Below are 18,297 nucleotides of genomic sequence, written 5' to 3'. Positions count from 1 at the left end.
TTCGCCGTAATATAAAGATACACAAATATAAATTTAGAGATGGTTACTACTTCATCGTGCCATATTGATAATGCCTACTTTAAGTGCCAATTTTATGCGCTTACAGTAAAACTAATCTTGAGTCACTTAATTGAAGTCATTATTCAATTGAATAAGTGAACTAATGAAATGGAAAAAAAAAATTGATGTGGAAAAGAAATAATCTTCATGTGCTTAATATTATTTTTTTTTTTTGTTCTTCTTATGATTATAATAGCACATGACTTGCACGTGCCTTCAAGAAGGGTTTGAGTGATATCGTCTTGACAGCACTAGGAATGGCTCACTGAATCCCAGAAGACAACCTCACAACAACAGCTTCTTCCCAGGTATACGCAGTGAGCCGAAACATTGTTTATGCAAGTGAAATTTCCTTCGATCTTTGAAGGGGACCTCGAGCCTCGAGTGGAAATGTCTCCTTAGCCTCTTTCTGAAGAGCACCAAAATCACCACGTAAAATTGAAAGAAAATCTTCCTCAAATGGCAATAAAACAGATCGAGGTAGATCTGCTTTCGAAGTAAAGGCCCTTTGCATTCCTAATCCAATAGGGCCGGACACCGTTGTTTGCCCCAGCTTGGCGAATCGCATCCCCGCGAAACGACATTGTTTATTCGTTTTTCGGTCTTCAAACTGCGAAACACGGACACAAGCACAGTCTCATCCCTGATCTAGCTTTGAAAGCAAGCCCACTTGGTACACACGGTTGCTCACGCTTAGCCATCTGTGACCGAGACACGCTCGTTCTGCGAGTAGACCTCGTGCTGAAATCCATCGGTTGGACATTGCACATATAAGAGAAATAAGGAAGAAAACATAGTGGAGCTGAAACCAAATAATAAATTTAAGGGCCTGAAAACTGCAGATCCTAAAACCATCAGTCATCAGCATTGTTTTCAAGATCTAACTCCCGATTCTATGAGATAATCAATGCAATCTACAAAAATCTAGACAAATTTGGCATAAACCAGTCAGGAAGAACAGTAAACAGCGGAATCATTAATATAGCCGCCAAGGAAACCAAACACCAAAAACCCAACTATAACCAAACGGCAAATAACGCGAAGGCCCAAACCAGAAGCATACAAAGTCACCCACTCAAAAGCCAAACACGGCAGCCGATCATTAGAATCCAAGGAACGGACAAAACAAAGCCGTGTGACCATCTCTCAGAACTGAGAGGATCAACCCACACAACATCCAAAAAACAAACAACGCAAATCTGGTTAGTGATAGCATGAGGATAAAACCCAAGCACTTTGACAATTCAAATTCAACTCTCTCTCGAAGAGAAAAACAAATGGTTTTTAATTTCAGAACAAAACAAACCAAAGTGAACTTAGCAACCTCACTGCCTAGTTTCTTCACATAGGACGCGGAGCAGCTATTTTTACTTAGAACTGTATGTCAACCTATAAAGATTAAACAAAGTTGCATTTCGGGGAAGTGAAACAGTAAGTTTGCAAAACCAGGAGCGACCGGAGTGAAACTTCAAGATCAGCATGCATTCCACTTCCATGGGCAACAAACAAATTGGGCTATGAAGGAACATGAAAATGGAACCACAGAACAACTAAGAACTTGAGGTTATGAAGTCATGGGAACTTAATGCAGCTTCAAATAACACGAGCTTGCCAAGCTGTGAGTGTTGACAACGGGCAACGAGGAAGACTGCAAATAACATTTGGCAATCAGCAAACACATAGTTCATATAAACATTAACAGATTAAGTTATAACATAGCCATCACACCGCACTCTTGTACCATGCCATGTCAAGCAAAACAGTATTCGACAAACATGGATACCAATTAATCATCGCTGAGACGGTGAGAACCAAAGTTCTTGCAACATCGGATACCATACAAAAGCAGGCAAAGAACCAGCATAAATTTCAAAAGCATGTAGGCCTCTCTTCATGCCATATAAACTCAATATTCAGGACTCTGATCTAAGGACACCAAAGAAGTCCAATTAGATAAGCTTTTACGGTGAAGTTGCAACTTATATACACTTGATGAAGCAAGAGCACCTGCAGCTGCAAGCTTCACCCAAAAGAATGACATTTCGCTTTCCACCTAACCCTTCTCCATTCTAAGGTCATCAGAGGCACAATATACTACCTGAACATGACACTCAAAAGCTTTCTTGATTCATAAGCTTCCAGAATCGCCTCCAAAGCAAGACGGATCAATTCAGCCCGCTCCACAAGAGCTGCCAATTCAGCCATTCGCAATTTCCTCCTCTTCTCATCCAGCTCTGCCCTTTGCTTCCTCTCGATCAAGCCCAAACCAGCCCTCAGGAATTCCTCATCAACTCCAGTTACATAAAACCTCTTAATCTCATCCAAGAACCCCGAGTCCATTCCTTTGGGCATTTGGTCGAACATGAGCAGTTCGGCCTTCAGCGCAGCCAAATCCATCCTATCGCCCCTATCGGTCTCATCATTCCCATGATCTCTCGCACTCGACTCGCCCTTTACCTCATCACGCCACAGCTTCCTCGATAACCCATACGCAGCCAGTTCATCCGGGGACATGGCCTGCTTCTTCTTGCCCAGCTTAACCCGGTCCCTGTAATTGTTCTTCAAGGTGTGCACTTTGCGTCTCACCTGATCCTTCGTGTAGAAGGTCTCGAGATCGCTTCTTATGAATTTGTAAATGTCGTCCCAATCGTAGACTGGGTTCTCCTTCTTTTGCGCGGAGAACTCGAGCAATCGCCTTAGGACCCGCAATTCGTCAGCTTTGCTCCAGGCTTTCCGCGTCGGATCGCGACCGTTCTTGGCCCTCGTCCGTTTACGGGATTTGGCCGCCTCTTCTCCATCATAATCTTCTTCTTCTTCTTCTTCTCCTGGGGCTGCTTCTCTGTCTTCTTCACGGGCTTGTGTCACCTGAGATGCTTCGTCTTCCAACGACGGAAACGCCGGTGGAGACTCCATCGGGAAAGAGATGCGATCTGGCGGCGCTGAGTGGGAGTTTTTCTTTCTTTCTTTTGGCATCATTTAAGTTTAAATAAAAACAAAATCCTGAATTTATGAAGTACATTAATATAAAAAAGTTTGTCTATATTTTTTTTTTAGTTAATACCATGAAAAACCTTAAACTGATACACTAGTGACAAATTTACTCCAAACTATTTTTTTATCACTAAAAATCTCAAACCGATACACATGTGATAAATTTACCTCAAATTGGTATACTAGTGACAAATTTATCCTCCATTAATTTTCATTAAATTTAACCGTCAAATTGTTAAGTTAAATGACACGTGGTAGTTCATGGGTATACCACTTTAGGATTTTCACCTTATGTTTGTCATAGGTGTATCAATTTGAGATTTTTCGTGGTATTAACCTAATTTAACGAAGTGTAAATTTGTCATAGATCTACCGGTTTTGGAATTTTTCGTGATCAAAAAAATTAGTTTGAGGTAAATTTGCCACCGGTGTACTAACTTAGGATTTTTGATTGTTAAAACAATAGTTTGGAGGTAAATTTGTCACAAATGTATCAATTTGAGATTTTTCGTCATTAAAAAAATAGTTTTGATAAATTTGTCGTAGATGCATATCAATTTGAGATTTTTCGTGTTATTAATTCTTTTTTTTTTTATAATATGGTGTATTTAAACTTTTTACTCGACTAACTCTTAAACAAACTGTTCAATGCACATGTATCGAGTAAGACTCAACTTACAAGATGATGAATTTAGCTCCCATCCAAAATTACTTTGTTTGCGAGACGCAATCCGAATGCGGGATCGGTTGCATTGAGATCACATGATTTAAGTACCTGGTCAAGCCTTTATAGATATATTTCATTGTAGGTTGTCTATTGAGGAAAAAAAAAAAATTTCGGGGTCATGCTTGGCAAAATTTGAAAAAGAAAAAAAAATATGCGAATCCCTTTATTTTGCTCGAAGAAATTATAAACGGTGCTTGAGTTAGAATTTAAAGAACTTTCATCTTAATTATAAAATACAGTTTTTTACAAAAGTATTTTTCATTAGAAGATGCATGAAATATACGGTATTTGTAACATACGTGTACTATACGAAAAGTATGGATAACTTTGGCCACATACTCAAGCTGACACGTGGAAACTGATTTGGAAATTCCTTAAGGGGGTGGAGAAGAAATTGTGAAATGTGTCGAATTGTAAAATAAAGATATTTTACAAGTGATGTGGATTTGAAATCCACGTAAAATAGGATGCTTAAGGAAATGCAAAGTTTGAATAGACCTAATTATAGTTAGTATTGAGATTCCGATTCCGCTAGACCAATTTCATAGCCACAACATGATCAAAAACCTAACCCCATTGACTCCGGCTGCGAGTTGCCGCAATCGGTTGCTGGTTGTCCCGCGGTTTTATCGCCAATCATAGGTCTCCTTATTTGGCGAGAATTATTCTCTAATAAGACCATAATATTTTGTTATCCAAATAATGGAAAATGAATCTTATTCTAAAGAAGTACATGACTTAGAATGAGGATCCATTTCGGGACCCGTTATTCAATAAAACTAAACGAGCCCTATAGAAAGATTGACTTCATTCGAGCCGGCAATAAAATTTTGTTATGTTCGACCATACTTGTCGTCATATACAAGTGGATCATTTAGGGCCAACACTACTTTTCGTTTTAAATTGCATTGCCCTATTACTAACTCAAGGCATTCAATTTCCTTTTAGTTAGCAAGTTAGGGATGAACAATATGGATGGTTTTGGATCCATGCCATTGCTTATATGCCAAATCAAATTAAGATACATCTAATGATGCAACCAAACAAAGTCGAATACACATTTGATTATATATAGTAGAAGTTACTTTCTAGCCTGAATTCATTTCCACATACCAAACACATCGGAAGTGATTGGCTACCTTATATTTCACTTCTTTCATGTTACTAATTGAAAAGAAGGGATTCAAAATTACAATCTATCGATTAGTTGGTGTGATTTATACCCAAAAAATGGTGAAATCGATAAAGATAACTTTTTAAGGTTGCTTGGGTTTGAGATTGTTATTCCCATAATCTAATGAATGGATAGACGCAATTTATCTTGAGTTGGATACATCAGAGCATACTCGATTTTGAATTGATCAGTTACCGGTTTGGTTTAGGCACCTCCAAATTCGACCCGTTTTCAAAATCACCCGGAACCCGAAATGTGGACCCGAACTTTCCGGACCCTATGCCTGGGCCGACGGCACATCTGGCAAAATTGGAGGCCCAATTAGGCCCAAAAGAAAGGCTAACCCAACGTTAACCGCTCTCTCTCATTTCAAAAAATTTCGAACTCATCTCTCACGCGCCCCCCTCCCCTCTCTCGCCCTGCGCGACATTCTGCTTCTCCGACACTCGCCTTCGATTTGGTCCCCCGAAGGAATCGCTCGGAGGAAGCCGAACTCTTACGATCTCTCGCAGTCCAAGCTCCAGTTTCGCTTCTCCGCCGACGAAATCCGACTCCGATTGACGCCCCCGGGCGCATCCGACTCCGACGTCCGCCGTGAGATCGCGATTTCTCGATGTCGACGCGCAACCAGAACAGGCAACCTCGCAGCCCGAACGCCGTAAGAATCATTCCCCCTCCCCGACCTTTTGGGCTTGTTTTATTTTTGCTTTGGCCCTTTTCTGTTTTCGTCGTGGTTTCATCTGAAGACTCGATGGGCGCACCGAAATTGGACGCGTTTCTGATGTGCGAAGCTCTTTTCTAGGCGTTATGTATGAACCGCATGAATTCCAGCTATTTGCACTTTGTTGGGCCGACCGGTATCTTCATTCTGTAGCTACCGTTCGCTTTCTTCCTGATCTGAACGCGGTGGTCTCAGAATGATGGGTTGAACCTTGAAATTACTCCTAAGAATGACAAAAAGGCCTTAGAATTTGTGTATAACCATTGTCTGTCCTCGCTGTTTGCCCATTCTTAAGGTGCTTAATTTGCATCCTCATGCAAAGCAATTGGGAGTACATTTACATGTCTGATTTCATATGCTATATATGTCTGGAAGCCGTGTTTGTCTGGCCACGACTATTGTCCAGCTTGATATGTGATCTCTTGCGGAAAATAAACAATTGAAATATGAATAAGGGATTACTGTGCAGAATGAATGGGGTGATGAAATTGAAAATAGGCTTTGAAGTGCGTTGAACATTTTCTTAAATGTGTTATTGTCCAAGCTATATGGGATGCTAACAGGAAGTAACATACCCTCAAAATGCAATAAAGCTTCACAAAAATCTCTCTTGACAGTATTATATTTAACAAGATAGAGGCTCGGTTTTGATTGTTCCAGTTTTTTATGCATGGTACTTTAACTGTCTTTTGGGTTTTCTAGAAGAAGGGTGCTATGGTAGAAGTCCCCTTGGACAAACGCAGGCGAATTGGTGCAGCGAGAGCAACTGGTCCGACAAGCTCAAGCCGTGCACGGCAGGCTTTCTCTGAGGTGAATAATAGGCAAGATGCAACCTCCAATGCAGAAATAGCAAGTACAGAGGGTTCAGAGAATGTCCCTGTTGAGTTCGCGAAAGAAGAAATAGAGACGCTGTTGAATGAGAAGCCGAAGACCAAGAAGTTTGACCTCAAGGTTGTGTTCACTTTTCAAAATTTTTCTTGCGCAAGTATTCAAATTCTTATCTTTCTCTCTTGACAGGGTAAACTGGAATATACAATTGAGCACAATAAGAGACTAAAGCTTTGTGTTAAGTGGTTCCAACGAGTTGACGAAGGGCACCTCCTTGAGCAGGAAAGATTGCGAGATTCATTGGAATCCGCACAGAAGAAATGCATGGATACCGGTAAATTTTTTCTCTGCAATTCTAATTTCTTTTTGTCCTTCCGTGAAACTAATTTTCATGAAGTTGAAGTAACACTTTAACATGAGTTTATGCTTTTCTAAAATCAAGTGGACTGGTGGATACAAACATTTGTGACAGTTACAAATCATGGACTTAATATGTTATTATTGGCAAAAGAAACTCGTATAGACCTGTCTAGTCTGCCATGTATGCAAGAGGAACACTCCATCTTGAGTATGCACATTCACGACAAGATGGTTCCCGTGCTTGTCAAAAGAACCAGCACTCTTTACAATTTTAACATCAAATAGGAGAAGATATTAGCAGTTTGTCAAATGTGACATTTTGATCGGTGCGATGTGCAACAACCCCTGATTCATGCTAAGCTGATCAATACAGGACCCACTGCCTTAAGTTTGCATTTGCATGTGCACACCACATAGCTCTTTGGTGTCTTGCTTTTGAAATAATTTTCGATGTAGAGATTGTTCTGAAATATAGCTAAACTACACATTCATAAGTATGCTGACGTGCTTAGATGATTTTCAAGTGTTTATGAGGTTATAGTTAGATAAGTGCCACCCAATATAACAATAGAGAAGGAAACAATTCAAAAGTTACATATCTATCTGGTTGCTGTATCTCATCTAATCAATTCCCTTCATTGCTTTTGTATTATGTTAATTTAGAGTAGCTACCATGCCAGAAAATTCTTTATCTTGTGTGATGGTTAGCTCCATCATCACGTGCCGATAAACAGCATTCAATCATGCACGTGCCATGTTGATTATGAAATGAAAGTGTTGTTGCAAGTTCTGTGCCATTGGATATTGGATCACTTATCTTGTGGACCATTAGTGACTACAGTATGCTAATTGACATAGACAAATTCGTACGCATGTAGAGTTTGAGATGGAAAAGAAGCTGGGTGAGCTCAATGAAATTCTTGCTCAATTAAGAAATGATAACTGTTCTCTACAAAAGAAACTCACAAAAGAATCAGCAGAGAAAATGGTAAGACTACTATTTATGCAGTTGTCTTTGACTTAAAAAATGTTTCAATAGTTGTGCACTGACTTGTTTCCCTAATCTTCATGGTTGTGACTACTAGGATGCACTTAAGTGCCATGCGAAAGAAAAGGAAGCAAGGATTGCTTCTGAAAAGGTACAGGGCTTGCTTTCGGAAGATCTTAAGAAAGCTGAACAAGAGAAATTGGCTGCTGATCACCAGGTAAGATCAAATTCTTCCAAGGAATGTCATTGTCTTACACTTTTGGGTCAATTACATTCTATCAGCCACTAATTATTTTTATATGTTGCAAATAATGTAGATTGCTTCTCAGAAAGATATGTACAAGAGATTGCAAGAGTACAACACAAGTTTACAGCAGTACAACAGTAAACTTCAAACAGATTTGTCAACAGGCAATGAGTCACTAAAAAAAGTGGAAAAGGAGAAACTGGCAATTGTAGAAAACCTTAGTACTTTAAGGGGTCATTACAATACACTCCAAGAGCAACTCACTTCATCCAGAGTACTACTCTTTCTACTTCTCATATTCTATTTGCTATTCATTTGGTTTTTGATGCATAGAAAGTCTTTCTTTTTCGTCATTTAGGGAACTCGAATGTCACTACTTTTTACATGTTATCAATGTGGAATTAATGCATTCCACGTGGATTTTGTTGGGACTAGGTAATGTAGACTAACTTAATTTTTTTTTCCAAGCATGCATGGTTTCATACGGTAGAATCTAGTGAAATATCTGCCCCTTTGCTGCCCCTTTGCTGCTCTTAGTGAAGACTAGTGTAGATGTTTTGACCCTTTTCTTTTCCTAACACGTTTTTAGCGTATAGTTGTTACTATTATGCTCATTGGCTTTGGAAGTGCCTTTAATTTTTCTATATTTATAGGCTTCAGTGGATGAGGCTGTTAGGCTAAAGGAATCACTTGTCGATGAAGTTAAATGCCTTCGAGAAGAATTACAAAGGGTGAGAGAAGATCGTGATCACCGGGTTTCAGAAGTCCAGGCCTTAACAACCGACTTGTTGAAATTTAAGGAGAAAACGGGCCAATCGTTCATGGAGCTGGATAGATTAACGATAAAGTCCAATGCCTTGCAGGTTTTTGGGAAACCATGTTTCTTGTTTGGATGTGTTCCTTTCTTAGAAAAGAAATTGATATGACTTTTGCTTTGTTCATAGGAAACATGTTCCTCTCAGCTGGAGCAAATACAAATTTTGCAGCACCAGCTTGCTGCTGCAAATGAAAAGTTGAAGGTAATGTCTTCCAATATATTCCTCTAGTGGTGTTTCTCTATCAAAATATCTTTGAACGGTACTTATTTTCTTTCCTTTAGATGGCTGATTTATCTGCTATAGAAACAACGGCGCAATTTGATGAGCAGAAGAGGACAATATTTGAATTGCAAGAACGCTTGGCAAATGCAGAGCTCCAACTTAGTGAAGGAGAACAGCTAAGGAAAAAATTACATAACACCATCTTGGTAAGCATCTTGTCTAATAGCACACAGATAACCTATATAAAATTATATGCTAAGATCTTGTTTACTTTAGGAATTAAAAGGGAATATAAGAGTGTTTTGCCGAGTACGTCCATTGTTGCCGGATGATGCTATTGGAACCGAAACAGTCATCTCGTATCCAACATCGACAGAAACTCTTGGTCGAGGGATCGATTTACTTCAAACTGGTAAAGAATACTCTCTATAAGCTAGAAATTTTGTTGACACCCTATTTGCTTGACGGACCAAATATAAGCGCATGTCATATATATATTTTTTGCTAAAGGTTTCTTTTTAAGCTTTTTTAGCCTAACCTGAAAGGGAGAACACAAATATCTCATGTGGCTATTCTTCTTATGACAAGGTGGACAAAAGTATACTTTCACATTTGACAAAGTCTTCTCTCATGAGGCTTCCCAGCAAGATGTCTTTGTTGAGATATCACAGTTAGTCCAGAGCGCCCTCGATGGCTATAAGGTGACTTTTGCTGTTAGTTTCTTTGATTACACGGAAAAAGAATTTTCCTGAAGCTTTTGAAAAAAATTATCCTAACTAAACATTCATGTCTCATAGTTGCTCTCTTTTAATTGATTTGTTGCAAATGAAGATGTGTTTTTTGTAGTAACTATTGTGCTTCTTTAGTTCAATTACATAATTAAAAGTCCAGAACTGGAAAATAAATGAAATTTCTCTATCTAAGAATAGTATTGCATTTAAAGAATTTCACTTATCTGATACTTCGCAGGTTTGTATATTTGCATATGGCCAAACAGGTTCGGGTAAAACCTACACCATGTTGGGTAAACCTAATGCTCCGGAACAAAAAGGGTTGATACCGCGGTCTCTCGAACAAATATTTCAGACTAGCCAAGCTCTTTCAGCCCAGGGATGGAAGTACAGATTACAAGTAAATATCTGATTATTTTATATTCTTTTTCCTTGTGATCTCTGTTGCAAATTGGCTAATATGGAGGTGCAATGTAGGCTTCAATGTTGGAGATATACAACGAAACCATTCGTGATTTGCTGTTACCAAATCGAATTAATTCATTGGATATGGCACGTGGTGAAAGCGGAGTTAGTGGAAAACAGTACACAATTAAACATGACGCAAGTGGAAATGCCTATGTACCCGACCTCACCATAGTTGACGTGTGCAGTATCAAAGAAATTAACTTGCTTTTGGAGCAGGCTGCACAAAGCAGGTGAGTTCTTGTTGATTTAAATGTCCATACTGGTCTTCTGTGCCTAGCAAGAGATTTTCAACATTCAATGGCATTAGACTTTGTCATTTTTTAGCTTAATGTGTTTCAACAGAGTCTGATGACTCATTTAAGTTGCCCAACTTATGGTTGTTTTATCACTTTTATACATGTTTTTTTTTATCTTCCAATGCCAAGTAAAATTGGTCATTTTGTTTCTTCAGGTCAGTGGGGAAGACACTAATGAATGAACACTCATCAAGAAGTCACTCCGTTTTTACACTGAGGATATCTGGAGTGAATGAGGTAGAGACAATATTTGTTACTATGTTGTTCACCTGTTATACTACACTATTATTGATATGTTGTCTCGGCTGTAACACCCAAGTTTTGATTTACGCTCTTGTCTCCAGAACACTGAGCAACATGTGCAAGGTGTGCTGAATCTTATTGATCTTGCTGGAAGTGAGCGGCTCTCAAGAAGTGGAGCAACGGGAGATAGATTGAAAGAAACTCAGGTACAGTAGGTAGTAACATTTTAAGATGGTGCTTATCTATTTTGCCTGATCGTTTTCTTAAGCACCTATGTCTTTGTTTCTCAATGTGAATTAGGCAATCAATAAAAGTTTATCATGCCTGAGCGATGTTATATTCGCCTTAGCAAAGAGAGAGGACCATGTTCCCTTTAGAAACTCAAAGCTGACAACTCTTCTTCAGGTATATTTCCTTTCGCAGTTCTTCTGTTTATCTATTTGGATCATGACTTGTATCTCTTGTCCCAATGCATATATCTGTCCTGTGATTTGACATATCTTACTGTTAAATTCTAATTAAATGTCTGAATCACAGCCATGTTTGGGCGGGGACTCTAAAACTTTGATGTTTGTGAACCTCTCTCCCGAACCTTCTTCCGTTGGTGAGTCTCTTTGTTCTCTTCGGTTTGCGGCAAGAGTGAATGCTTGCGAAATTGGCGTCCCTCGCCGCCAAACAGCCATACGTTCTGCAGATTCTCGATTGAGTTATGGCTGAATGTCATCAAACTTTTAGATGTGCCACATTGAAGAACTTGTAATAGAAGATTTGTATTTCGAGGAATTTGATCTTTACTTCTTCCCATTATAGAAAAGCATGGCTGTGCTGTAATGTGTATGAAAGAAGTGACATTGGGGCACCGGATTATGTTTTGAGAGCAACTGATTTATTCCTGATAAATCCTGATTAGGAGGATATTCTAGTAGCCTCTGGCAACAGGACAGTTGTGGTGTACGAATTTTCATTTTGAGATTAGATATTCTTGATTGATGAGGCGACTTATCCGACTTGGAGTACGATGTTGTGTATTGTAACATTAATTTTTAGAGCTGATGCCCCAAATGACGTGGCAAACTTTCATGGGTTATCGAATATGATCTGTTGTCTGCTTACAGTTTGCCCAAACTTAGTATGGTGATTTTACAGATCAATGCTGGCGCAAAATGAAAAGTTCCAAGTCCAGTCGGGTTGAGTTTTGAGCAACTATACGTGCACTTAACTTGTCAAAAGCAGAATGCTTCATAGCTTCACCCGTTGAAAGGTGAAAATCCATCTTATGCCCATAGTAGAGTTGACTTTGGACATAGCGTGAGAAACCATTCCAGGACTGATCTTCCTTGACCTGAAAAACCATTTCAAGAGCAACTCACCGTCAGGGTCATATTTCAAGACTAGAAAATCACCAACTGATATGAGAACTTTCAATGTCCGATCAATGCTCACCATTTCACTGTCAGCTCTGATATTATCAAGTTCATGTAGCCTTTCCTATGTTGATTCGCAATACTTTGCGGGTGACTCTTGTCTCGCAATCCGACAAAACCACCGGTGTGTAGCCGTTTCAGACTGGTCGTGATGATCTGTTAGCTTCTCTGGCGGCAAATGTGCCTCTTCATGGCGGTTTTACAAGAGCGCCGCCAGACAAGGCTCGAGCAAAGTTTATGGCATTGTTCAATGCAGAGGCAATCTCTCAGCGAATGATTGTGCCAACTGCAGCAACAATGCCATTGGAGAGGCACGGCATGAGTGCCCAAATAGCAAACAGGTCACCATGTGGCATAGGTGAGAGAGGTCGATTTTCAACTTTGTTGACATACTTTTGCAAACTGAATGAAATAAAAGGAAAAATCCGTAGTTTCTAATAAAAGTAATGTGAGATCAATTCTGAATCCTTATACTCATTTCATTCTACATCCATGTATTCACTCTCTTGCTTGAATTTACTTCTCCCTCTTAGGTCTTGAGCCCCTGGCAATTTGAGTTGCATATTTTCTCCAGGAAACATTTCAACGGCGCGATTTCACAGCAGTCCATGCTTCTTTCGTCTTTTCTTGAGTACCATCAATCAAAACGTTCAGTTTCGACTGAATCACAAGATGTTTTTCTGAGATGCAGTTGGTGGCTCCTGGGCTATTCACATGAGAATTTCTTTGGAAAAGTCGATGGACCTTCAACGGGGTTGTTCAATGAAACCGACTATGAAATCCCATCTTTTGCTCCAAGAGGAATCGTGTTCATGAGCAAACTCACGACCACAGCGCCAGAGCAACCATTGATGTTCCAGGTTGCTGTTCTGGATGTTGGAGAGGGCGGGAAAAGACATGGACTGGCTCAATGCAGGAGAGACATCAGCAAGTCCGGTTGTGCGAAATTTTGGACAATCAAATTGTGGGATTTTCTGCCATGATCGCGAACAAAAGAGGGCGGGAGATCCTTGGGTCTGGTTGCAACTTGGGGTACCATGATTATCAGTTCTATTCAAACATCTCTGACCTCGCGAATACAAATAGTAATGGTGAGCTAAGTAACTTCGCATTCATTAATCTTGAATTCGCTAAAGATATCATAGCCGCCACTACATAATCGTGAAGTGCGAATAACAACAAACATCATAAAACTCATATCTGATAACTGTTCTTATGAGTTTCTGTGCAGGTGATTCGAGACCCGCCACCAGCAGCGATGCAGTGGGCATGACCATTGTAGTATTAAACCTTCTGATATTCTTGTAGTCACTTATTCACAACTTTTCTTGCTGGTTCATTTGCTACCACTTATCGGTCGTATCATGGTGAAGAACGTCGCCTAGTGAAACTGGTAATCATGTCGGCCAATCCTTTGCTGATGCGATGAACATGATTCATATTCAAGCAAAAACATCAACAGTGAAAGGCGGTACTAGAACCACAACTCATTTCCCGTTATTCCAGCAAGCACTGTGATTTTTAATCCGTATAGGTCATAAGAATGCTAAAATGACAAGGATCGACGCTATACCGGAAGAAAAGAACAGTCTTAGCTTCACCCAGAAGCACTGTAGCGTCACCCAGAAGCCAGAAGCACTCTAGCGTCGGAAAAAGAAAAAGCGATCTAAAAAACATAACAGACTTAGTAGCGGGCATAGAAAGATTCCTAGTCCTTTGAGGTTCACAAATCATGACAAGGAAAGATAGACGCACTTGCAATAGTAAAACAAGACAAAGCATAAGCAATATTGCAAGCAGACATTTTTTGTCACCTGCCTCAACTTTATGTAAGAGCAACTGCTTTTCAGCTTTTGTTATCAGAATATGCGGACCACTACACACATCACTGTCTTAGAGGCCAGCCTGCGCTATCTGTTTCTAACATATTTGTACCTCCCCCAGTCTAATATCATACACGTTTAGCATCGAACTTGTGACATTAGAGCCAAACTTCATGTTCTTTCGTACCTCATTCAAGTATTAAATTATGTTTAGTTTGGATTCTTGATGTTCTTGACTGATGATATACATATACCTTAGTTTATAAGTAACTATGTGCGAGTGCCTTCAACAAAAAATCAGTGGAGTTGTTCTCCTGAAATTGCGGAAGTATGCAAACCTATCTAACTTATTCTCTTTCTGGTCTACTTTGGTCTTGAGAAATTGAAATATGATGTAATTTGACTAGGCGAAAAGAGGAGGCATAAGCAATCACCAGTGTGAAAAGGTAGCATTGTAGTCAAGAAATTTATTCTTTGTCAAGGAATCAATGGAAGGTGTTAGCTCAGCAACTTCTGCCGAAAGGAGTAGCTATTTTATAGTCTTTTGTTTTTGTAGGCTCTAGTGAATGCAAGAGAGTATTTTCTACCAATGAGTACCAAACTTAAAACCACTCCAAACAATGAATATTGGAGATGAGATGTTGAGGCGGGGCTGCAAATGACCGTGGTTCAAACCCTGACAATAGGCAAAAACACCAACAAGTTTTGGAGAGATTGCACAATTCTTAGAAATTCTCAGACTAAATGGCAGATCTTAGGAACGCTGGCTAAGTGTCCACATTCTCAGTTACTTCTATTGCTTTATGGAAGAGCAAATGATTCTACTTTGCCTGTATAGGAACATTTTAAACAACAAAATGAACTCTTAAAAAGCATAAGGCACAATCAGTTTTGTCGGAAATAAGGAAAAATTCAAACAAGCACAAGATTGAAGTGGGAAAGCATTCTAGAACCATTTGGAATAGACACATCTGCTGATAAAATTGATCAATATTTGCAATAGTGACTTGTATTGAATGATCCTTCAGTAATTTCTTGACAAAGATTCAGCAGGTGACTGGAAGCTCAAACACGAAGAAAGCACACAGGAAGAAAAATCGTAGACCAGGTGTAAACCATATGCTATATGTAGCTTCACCGAAAAAAACTCCTTCACGTCCTTACTATACTACACTGTACCGCAAGTTCTTATCAACCATAAAATTCAGATGCAATGGAAATTAATAAATGGTTGAGCCTTCTTTCCTGCACCTTTTGCTCAGTTTCTTGCGCAACCACCATGAGCTTCAGTCCATTCCGATCCACATCCATAGCAAAACTGGAACTGGCACCTGCAATTGCAAACCACCAATGAACAATCGTTCATTTGCCAGAGAAGAGAAATTTGACGACCCACATTCTGGTAGCTGGCCATCGCATATTGATTGCCATTCTTAAAACTATATACCCCTCAAATAGCAGAAAAGGATGAACAATCGAACATTCGCAAAATGAGGCACCACTAACTCTGCTGCAGGTTCCATAATAAATCACTAAACGGCAGAATTTTCAGTAGGGGTGATCACCAGAATTATGCAAAGTCACCACATTCTCCATCCAACAGAAAGACAGTTAGTGTGCCTTTGCATATCATATCAAACATTCTATGATTAATTATGAAACTATCATACGGAATTGCCAAGTCATGAAGCTTCGACACTCTGTATTTAACTGCTACAATGTGATGAAATACACTGAGACCGTGTACTTGAATTACATTATCATGTGTTCAGTTGCCTTTTACGTGATTAAAAGCCACAATCAACAACAATTACTCTGAAAAAGCAGGATTCCCTGTTTTCTCTGTTTCATCAACTAAGCAGAAGCAACAACTCTGTGACATCTACAGGTTTTCAGGAAAGTCTCAACAAAGGAGCTATATTGTGTCAAGCTTCTTGCTTATTCATCCATAAATAATCCACTACGCAGCGAATTTATGTATTTATTTCAGTGAATGTATCACAAACCTGCAAATGATGTGAGGACACCCCTGAGTCCTCTCCACATAGAATTTGCATTTGGGGCATCTCCCCCATTTCTTCTCCTTCGCAAGCTCCCTCACAACGAGATCCTCCGACCCTCTCTCATCCTCGTTCAGCGACTGAAACTCCTCGCATGACACGCCGGCGTGCCACGGCACGCCGCACTCGGCGCAGAACAACCTGTGGCAGTACGGGCACTCGGACTCCCTGATCACCTTCTCATCATCGCAGTCCTTGATCAAAAGGGCTGAGCAGTTCTTGAAAGGGCAGTAGAACTTTTGCGACTCCAGAAACATCGCCTCGCACAACGATTTCTCCCACATGCAGAGGACATTCTCGGGAAGGATTTGCCTGCAGGAATCAATCTGCAGGACGCCCTCGCACTCCATTCCCGGGCATCTGATGGCGGTGACGTTGTCCCGGACTTTGGTCTCCACATGCCTGGTTACGCAGAGAGAGCAGAATACGTGAGAACACACGGTCCTGTTCCCGAACATCTCTTTGGCCTCTTTCCTCTCCGCACAAATCTCGCAGAACCTCTCCGACGACTCGCCGCCATCTTTTCGAACACCCGTCTCGACCGGGTCCATGATTTTCACCTGACTTCTTTCTGGGTTTGCCTCGGTCACGACCACCACAGACGAGGAAGACGACTCAGTATTTCTTTCCGCAGGATTCATGCTCATCACCCAGGAGACCTCTAAAACCTCCTGAAACAGCAACCCCTGGGCATACTCAGAGTCCGTCGCTTGATGGGTCACCGTCTTCTGATCCCTACTGTCTTCACCCTCGTCGAACAGGGGCGGCAAGGAGAGATCGTCTTGGGAGAGAAGATCAAATGCCGCTTCGTTTCCCATATGCTCTGTACTCCTCAACTACGGATTATTTATGGCAGCTCTGGTTCCAAGTTTCTCCCTTTGAGTGTGCTGCTACTGGTTTTGTGGCCTGTTTGTCTTTTGAAGATCGTAATTTTTTTCTTCGTATTTAGACTTAAAGATTCGGTGTCGTGTCAATCAAATCTTATCGTATTCCCTTCTTCAGGAAGTTCTTTCCTTTTTTTTGCTTTTTAATCTTATTTTTTTCTGGATAGTGCTTTTTTTTTTTTTACTACTCTAGCTTTACTTGGGTCAAGTCAAGAGATTATTTATTAGCGGTAATAAAAGAAATGACGGTTAAAGAAAGTGATCACTGATGAAAAAAATATGGTGGCAAAAGAAAAGTGAAAATTCGCTTTGGTGCAGCAGTTTTTATATGGCGTCAATCCACAAGAAAGGGAAATTGAATTTTGAAATAGATCTCGAGAGGGAAAATCTCCACAGTTAAAATCTCCATGATCATGTTAATCTAAGATTATGGAGTTTAATTGGAAATCGAAACACTTTGATCTATAGATACTTTCCATTTTTGTTTAATGGTTACCTAAATTCATATGCGAAAAGTACCCAAACCATACCTTATTTTTTTTGGTAAGGAAAACCATACCTTATTTTGTACCCAATAACTGCCAAAAACCTCTACTATTACAAATATCAAATGCATTTAATTTTACATTTGAAGCAGGGCCGGTCATAATGAATTGACCGAATCAAGAATCGCCTGGACCGGACCTGACCGAACCGATCGGTTCGGTTCGATCCTTGATTCCGTAAAATCGAAAATTGTTACGTTCGTTCCGGTTCCCAATTGGACCGACTGGACCGAATAATATTTTAATTTTTTTTCCCTAAACTTAAACCTAAACATAAATGTAAGATGCTTAGTATGAATTTTAGGTTTAGCGATGATGTGATGCAATTAACAAGAGATGGTCCAATGGATATGTTATTAACGAGAATAATTTAACGGAAAATCGCAAAAAAAATGAGACCAGTCCAATGATTGGACCGCTCGAATCGGATCGGATCGGTCGGTCCGATCCTAGGACGATTCGGTCCAATTCCCGATCCTTGAAATTGGGATCGGTCCTTTTGATTCAATTCCCGATTTCGGGGTGTTGGGATCGAACTGGGAATTGATGACCCTCAATTTGGAAATCACTTTGCACTTTTACATCATTAATCCCGTGTCCTACGTCTACCCGAAATCCTAAATTCTCACACATCCCAAAACCAATTAAAAAACCAAATCACCAAAACCCTAAGCAAAATGCTAAAAT

The 18,297-nt window shown here is 40.0% G+C and overlaps 3 protein-coding genes across 3 annotated transcripts; 1 reads left to right on the top strand and 2 right to left on the bottom strand.

Annotated features, from left to right (window-relative positions):
• Positions 1-1,828: 1,828 nt before the first annotated feature.
• Positions 1,829-3,013, bottom strand: LOC115727193 (GLABROUS1 enhancer-binding protein-like). The gene has a single exon (XM_030657363.2). It carries the CDS (start codon positions 2,971-2,973, stop codon positions 2,155-2,157), a length of 819 nt encoding a protein of 272 aa, XP_030513223.2. The 5' UTR covers positions 2,974-3,013; the 3' UTR covers positions 1,829-2,154.
• A 2,303-nt stretch (positions 3,014-5,316) lies between these two features.
• Positions 5,317-11,963, top strand: LOC115727197 (kinesin-like protein KIN-14C). Its single transcript, XM_030657366.2, has 17 exons — positions 5,317-5,610; positions 6,376-6,624; positions 6,691-6,835; positions 7,740-7,849; positions 7,947-8,066; positions 8,167-8,370; positions 8,750-8,959; positions 9,041-9,115; positions 9,196-9,342; positions 9,413-9,548; positions 9,725-9,837; positions 10,106-10,267; positions 10,345-10,565; positions 10,787-10,868; positions 10,976-11,080; positions 11,175-11,279; positions 11,412-11,963. Exons 1-17 carry the CDS (start codon positions 5,566-5,568, stop codon positions 11,589-11,591), a joined length of 2,409 nt encoding a protein of 802 aa, XP_030513226.2. The 5' UTR covers positions 5,317-5,565; the 3' UTR covers positions 11,592-11,963.
• Positions 11,964-15,161: 3,198 nt separating this feature from the next.
• LOC115732690 (E3 ubiquitin-protein ligase RSL1-like) lies at positions 15,162-17,081 on the bottom strand. Its single transcript, XM_030663375.2, has 2 exons — positions 16,128-17,081; positions 15,162-15,452 (listed from the first exon to the last, which is right to left on the bottom strand). Exons 1-2 carry the CDS (start codon positions 16,997-16,999, stop codon positions 15,380-15,382), a joined length of 945 nt encoding a protein of 314 aa, XP_030519235.2. The 5' UTR covers positions 17,000-17,081; the 3' UTR covers positions 15,162-15,379.
• Positions 17,082-18,297: the final 1,216 nt, after the last annotated feature.

Source organism: Rhodamnia argentea, chromosome 3 (genome assembly GCF_020921035.1).
Source record: "Rhodamnia argentea isolate NSW1041297 chromosome 3, ASM2092103v1, whole genome shotgun sequence".
Taxonomy (NCBI): domain Eukaryota; kingdom Viridiplantae; phylum Streptophyta; class Magnoliopsida; order Myrtales; family Myrtaceae; genus Rhodamnia; species Rhodamnia argentea.
The sequence above is the reverse complement of the archived record's forward strand: the minus strand, read 5'-3'. Positions and strand labels throughout refer to the sequence as shown.

Coding starts and splice junctions, on each gene's coding strand:
- LOC115727193 (XM_030657363.2), bottom strand. CDS start 2,973: ATGGAGTCTCCACCGGCGTTTCCGTCGTTGGAAGACGAAGCATCTCAG.
- LOC115727197 (XM_030657366.2), top strand. CDS start 5,566: ATGTCGACGCGCAACCAGAACAGGCAACCTCGCAGCCCGAACGCC. Junction 6,836..7,739: donor GAAGAAATGCATGGATACCG/GTAAATTTTTTC, acceptor GTACGCATGTAG/AGTTTGAGATGGAAAAGAAG. Junction 9,838..10,105: donor GCGCCCTCGATGGCTATAAG/GTGACTTTTGCT, acceptor GATACTTCGCAG/GTTTGTATATTTGCATATGG.
- LOC115732690 (XM_030663375.2), bottom strand. CDS start 16,999: ATGGGAAACGAAGCGGCATTTGATCTTCTCTCCCAAGACGATCTCTCC. Junction 15,453..16,127: donor TGTCCTCACATCATTTGCAG/GTTTGTGATACA, acceptor TTGCAATTGCAG/GTGCCAGTTCCAGTTTTGCT.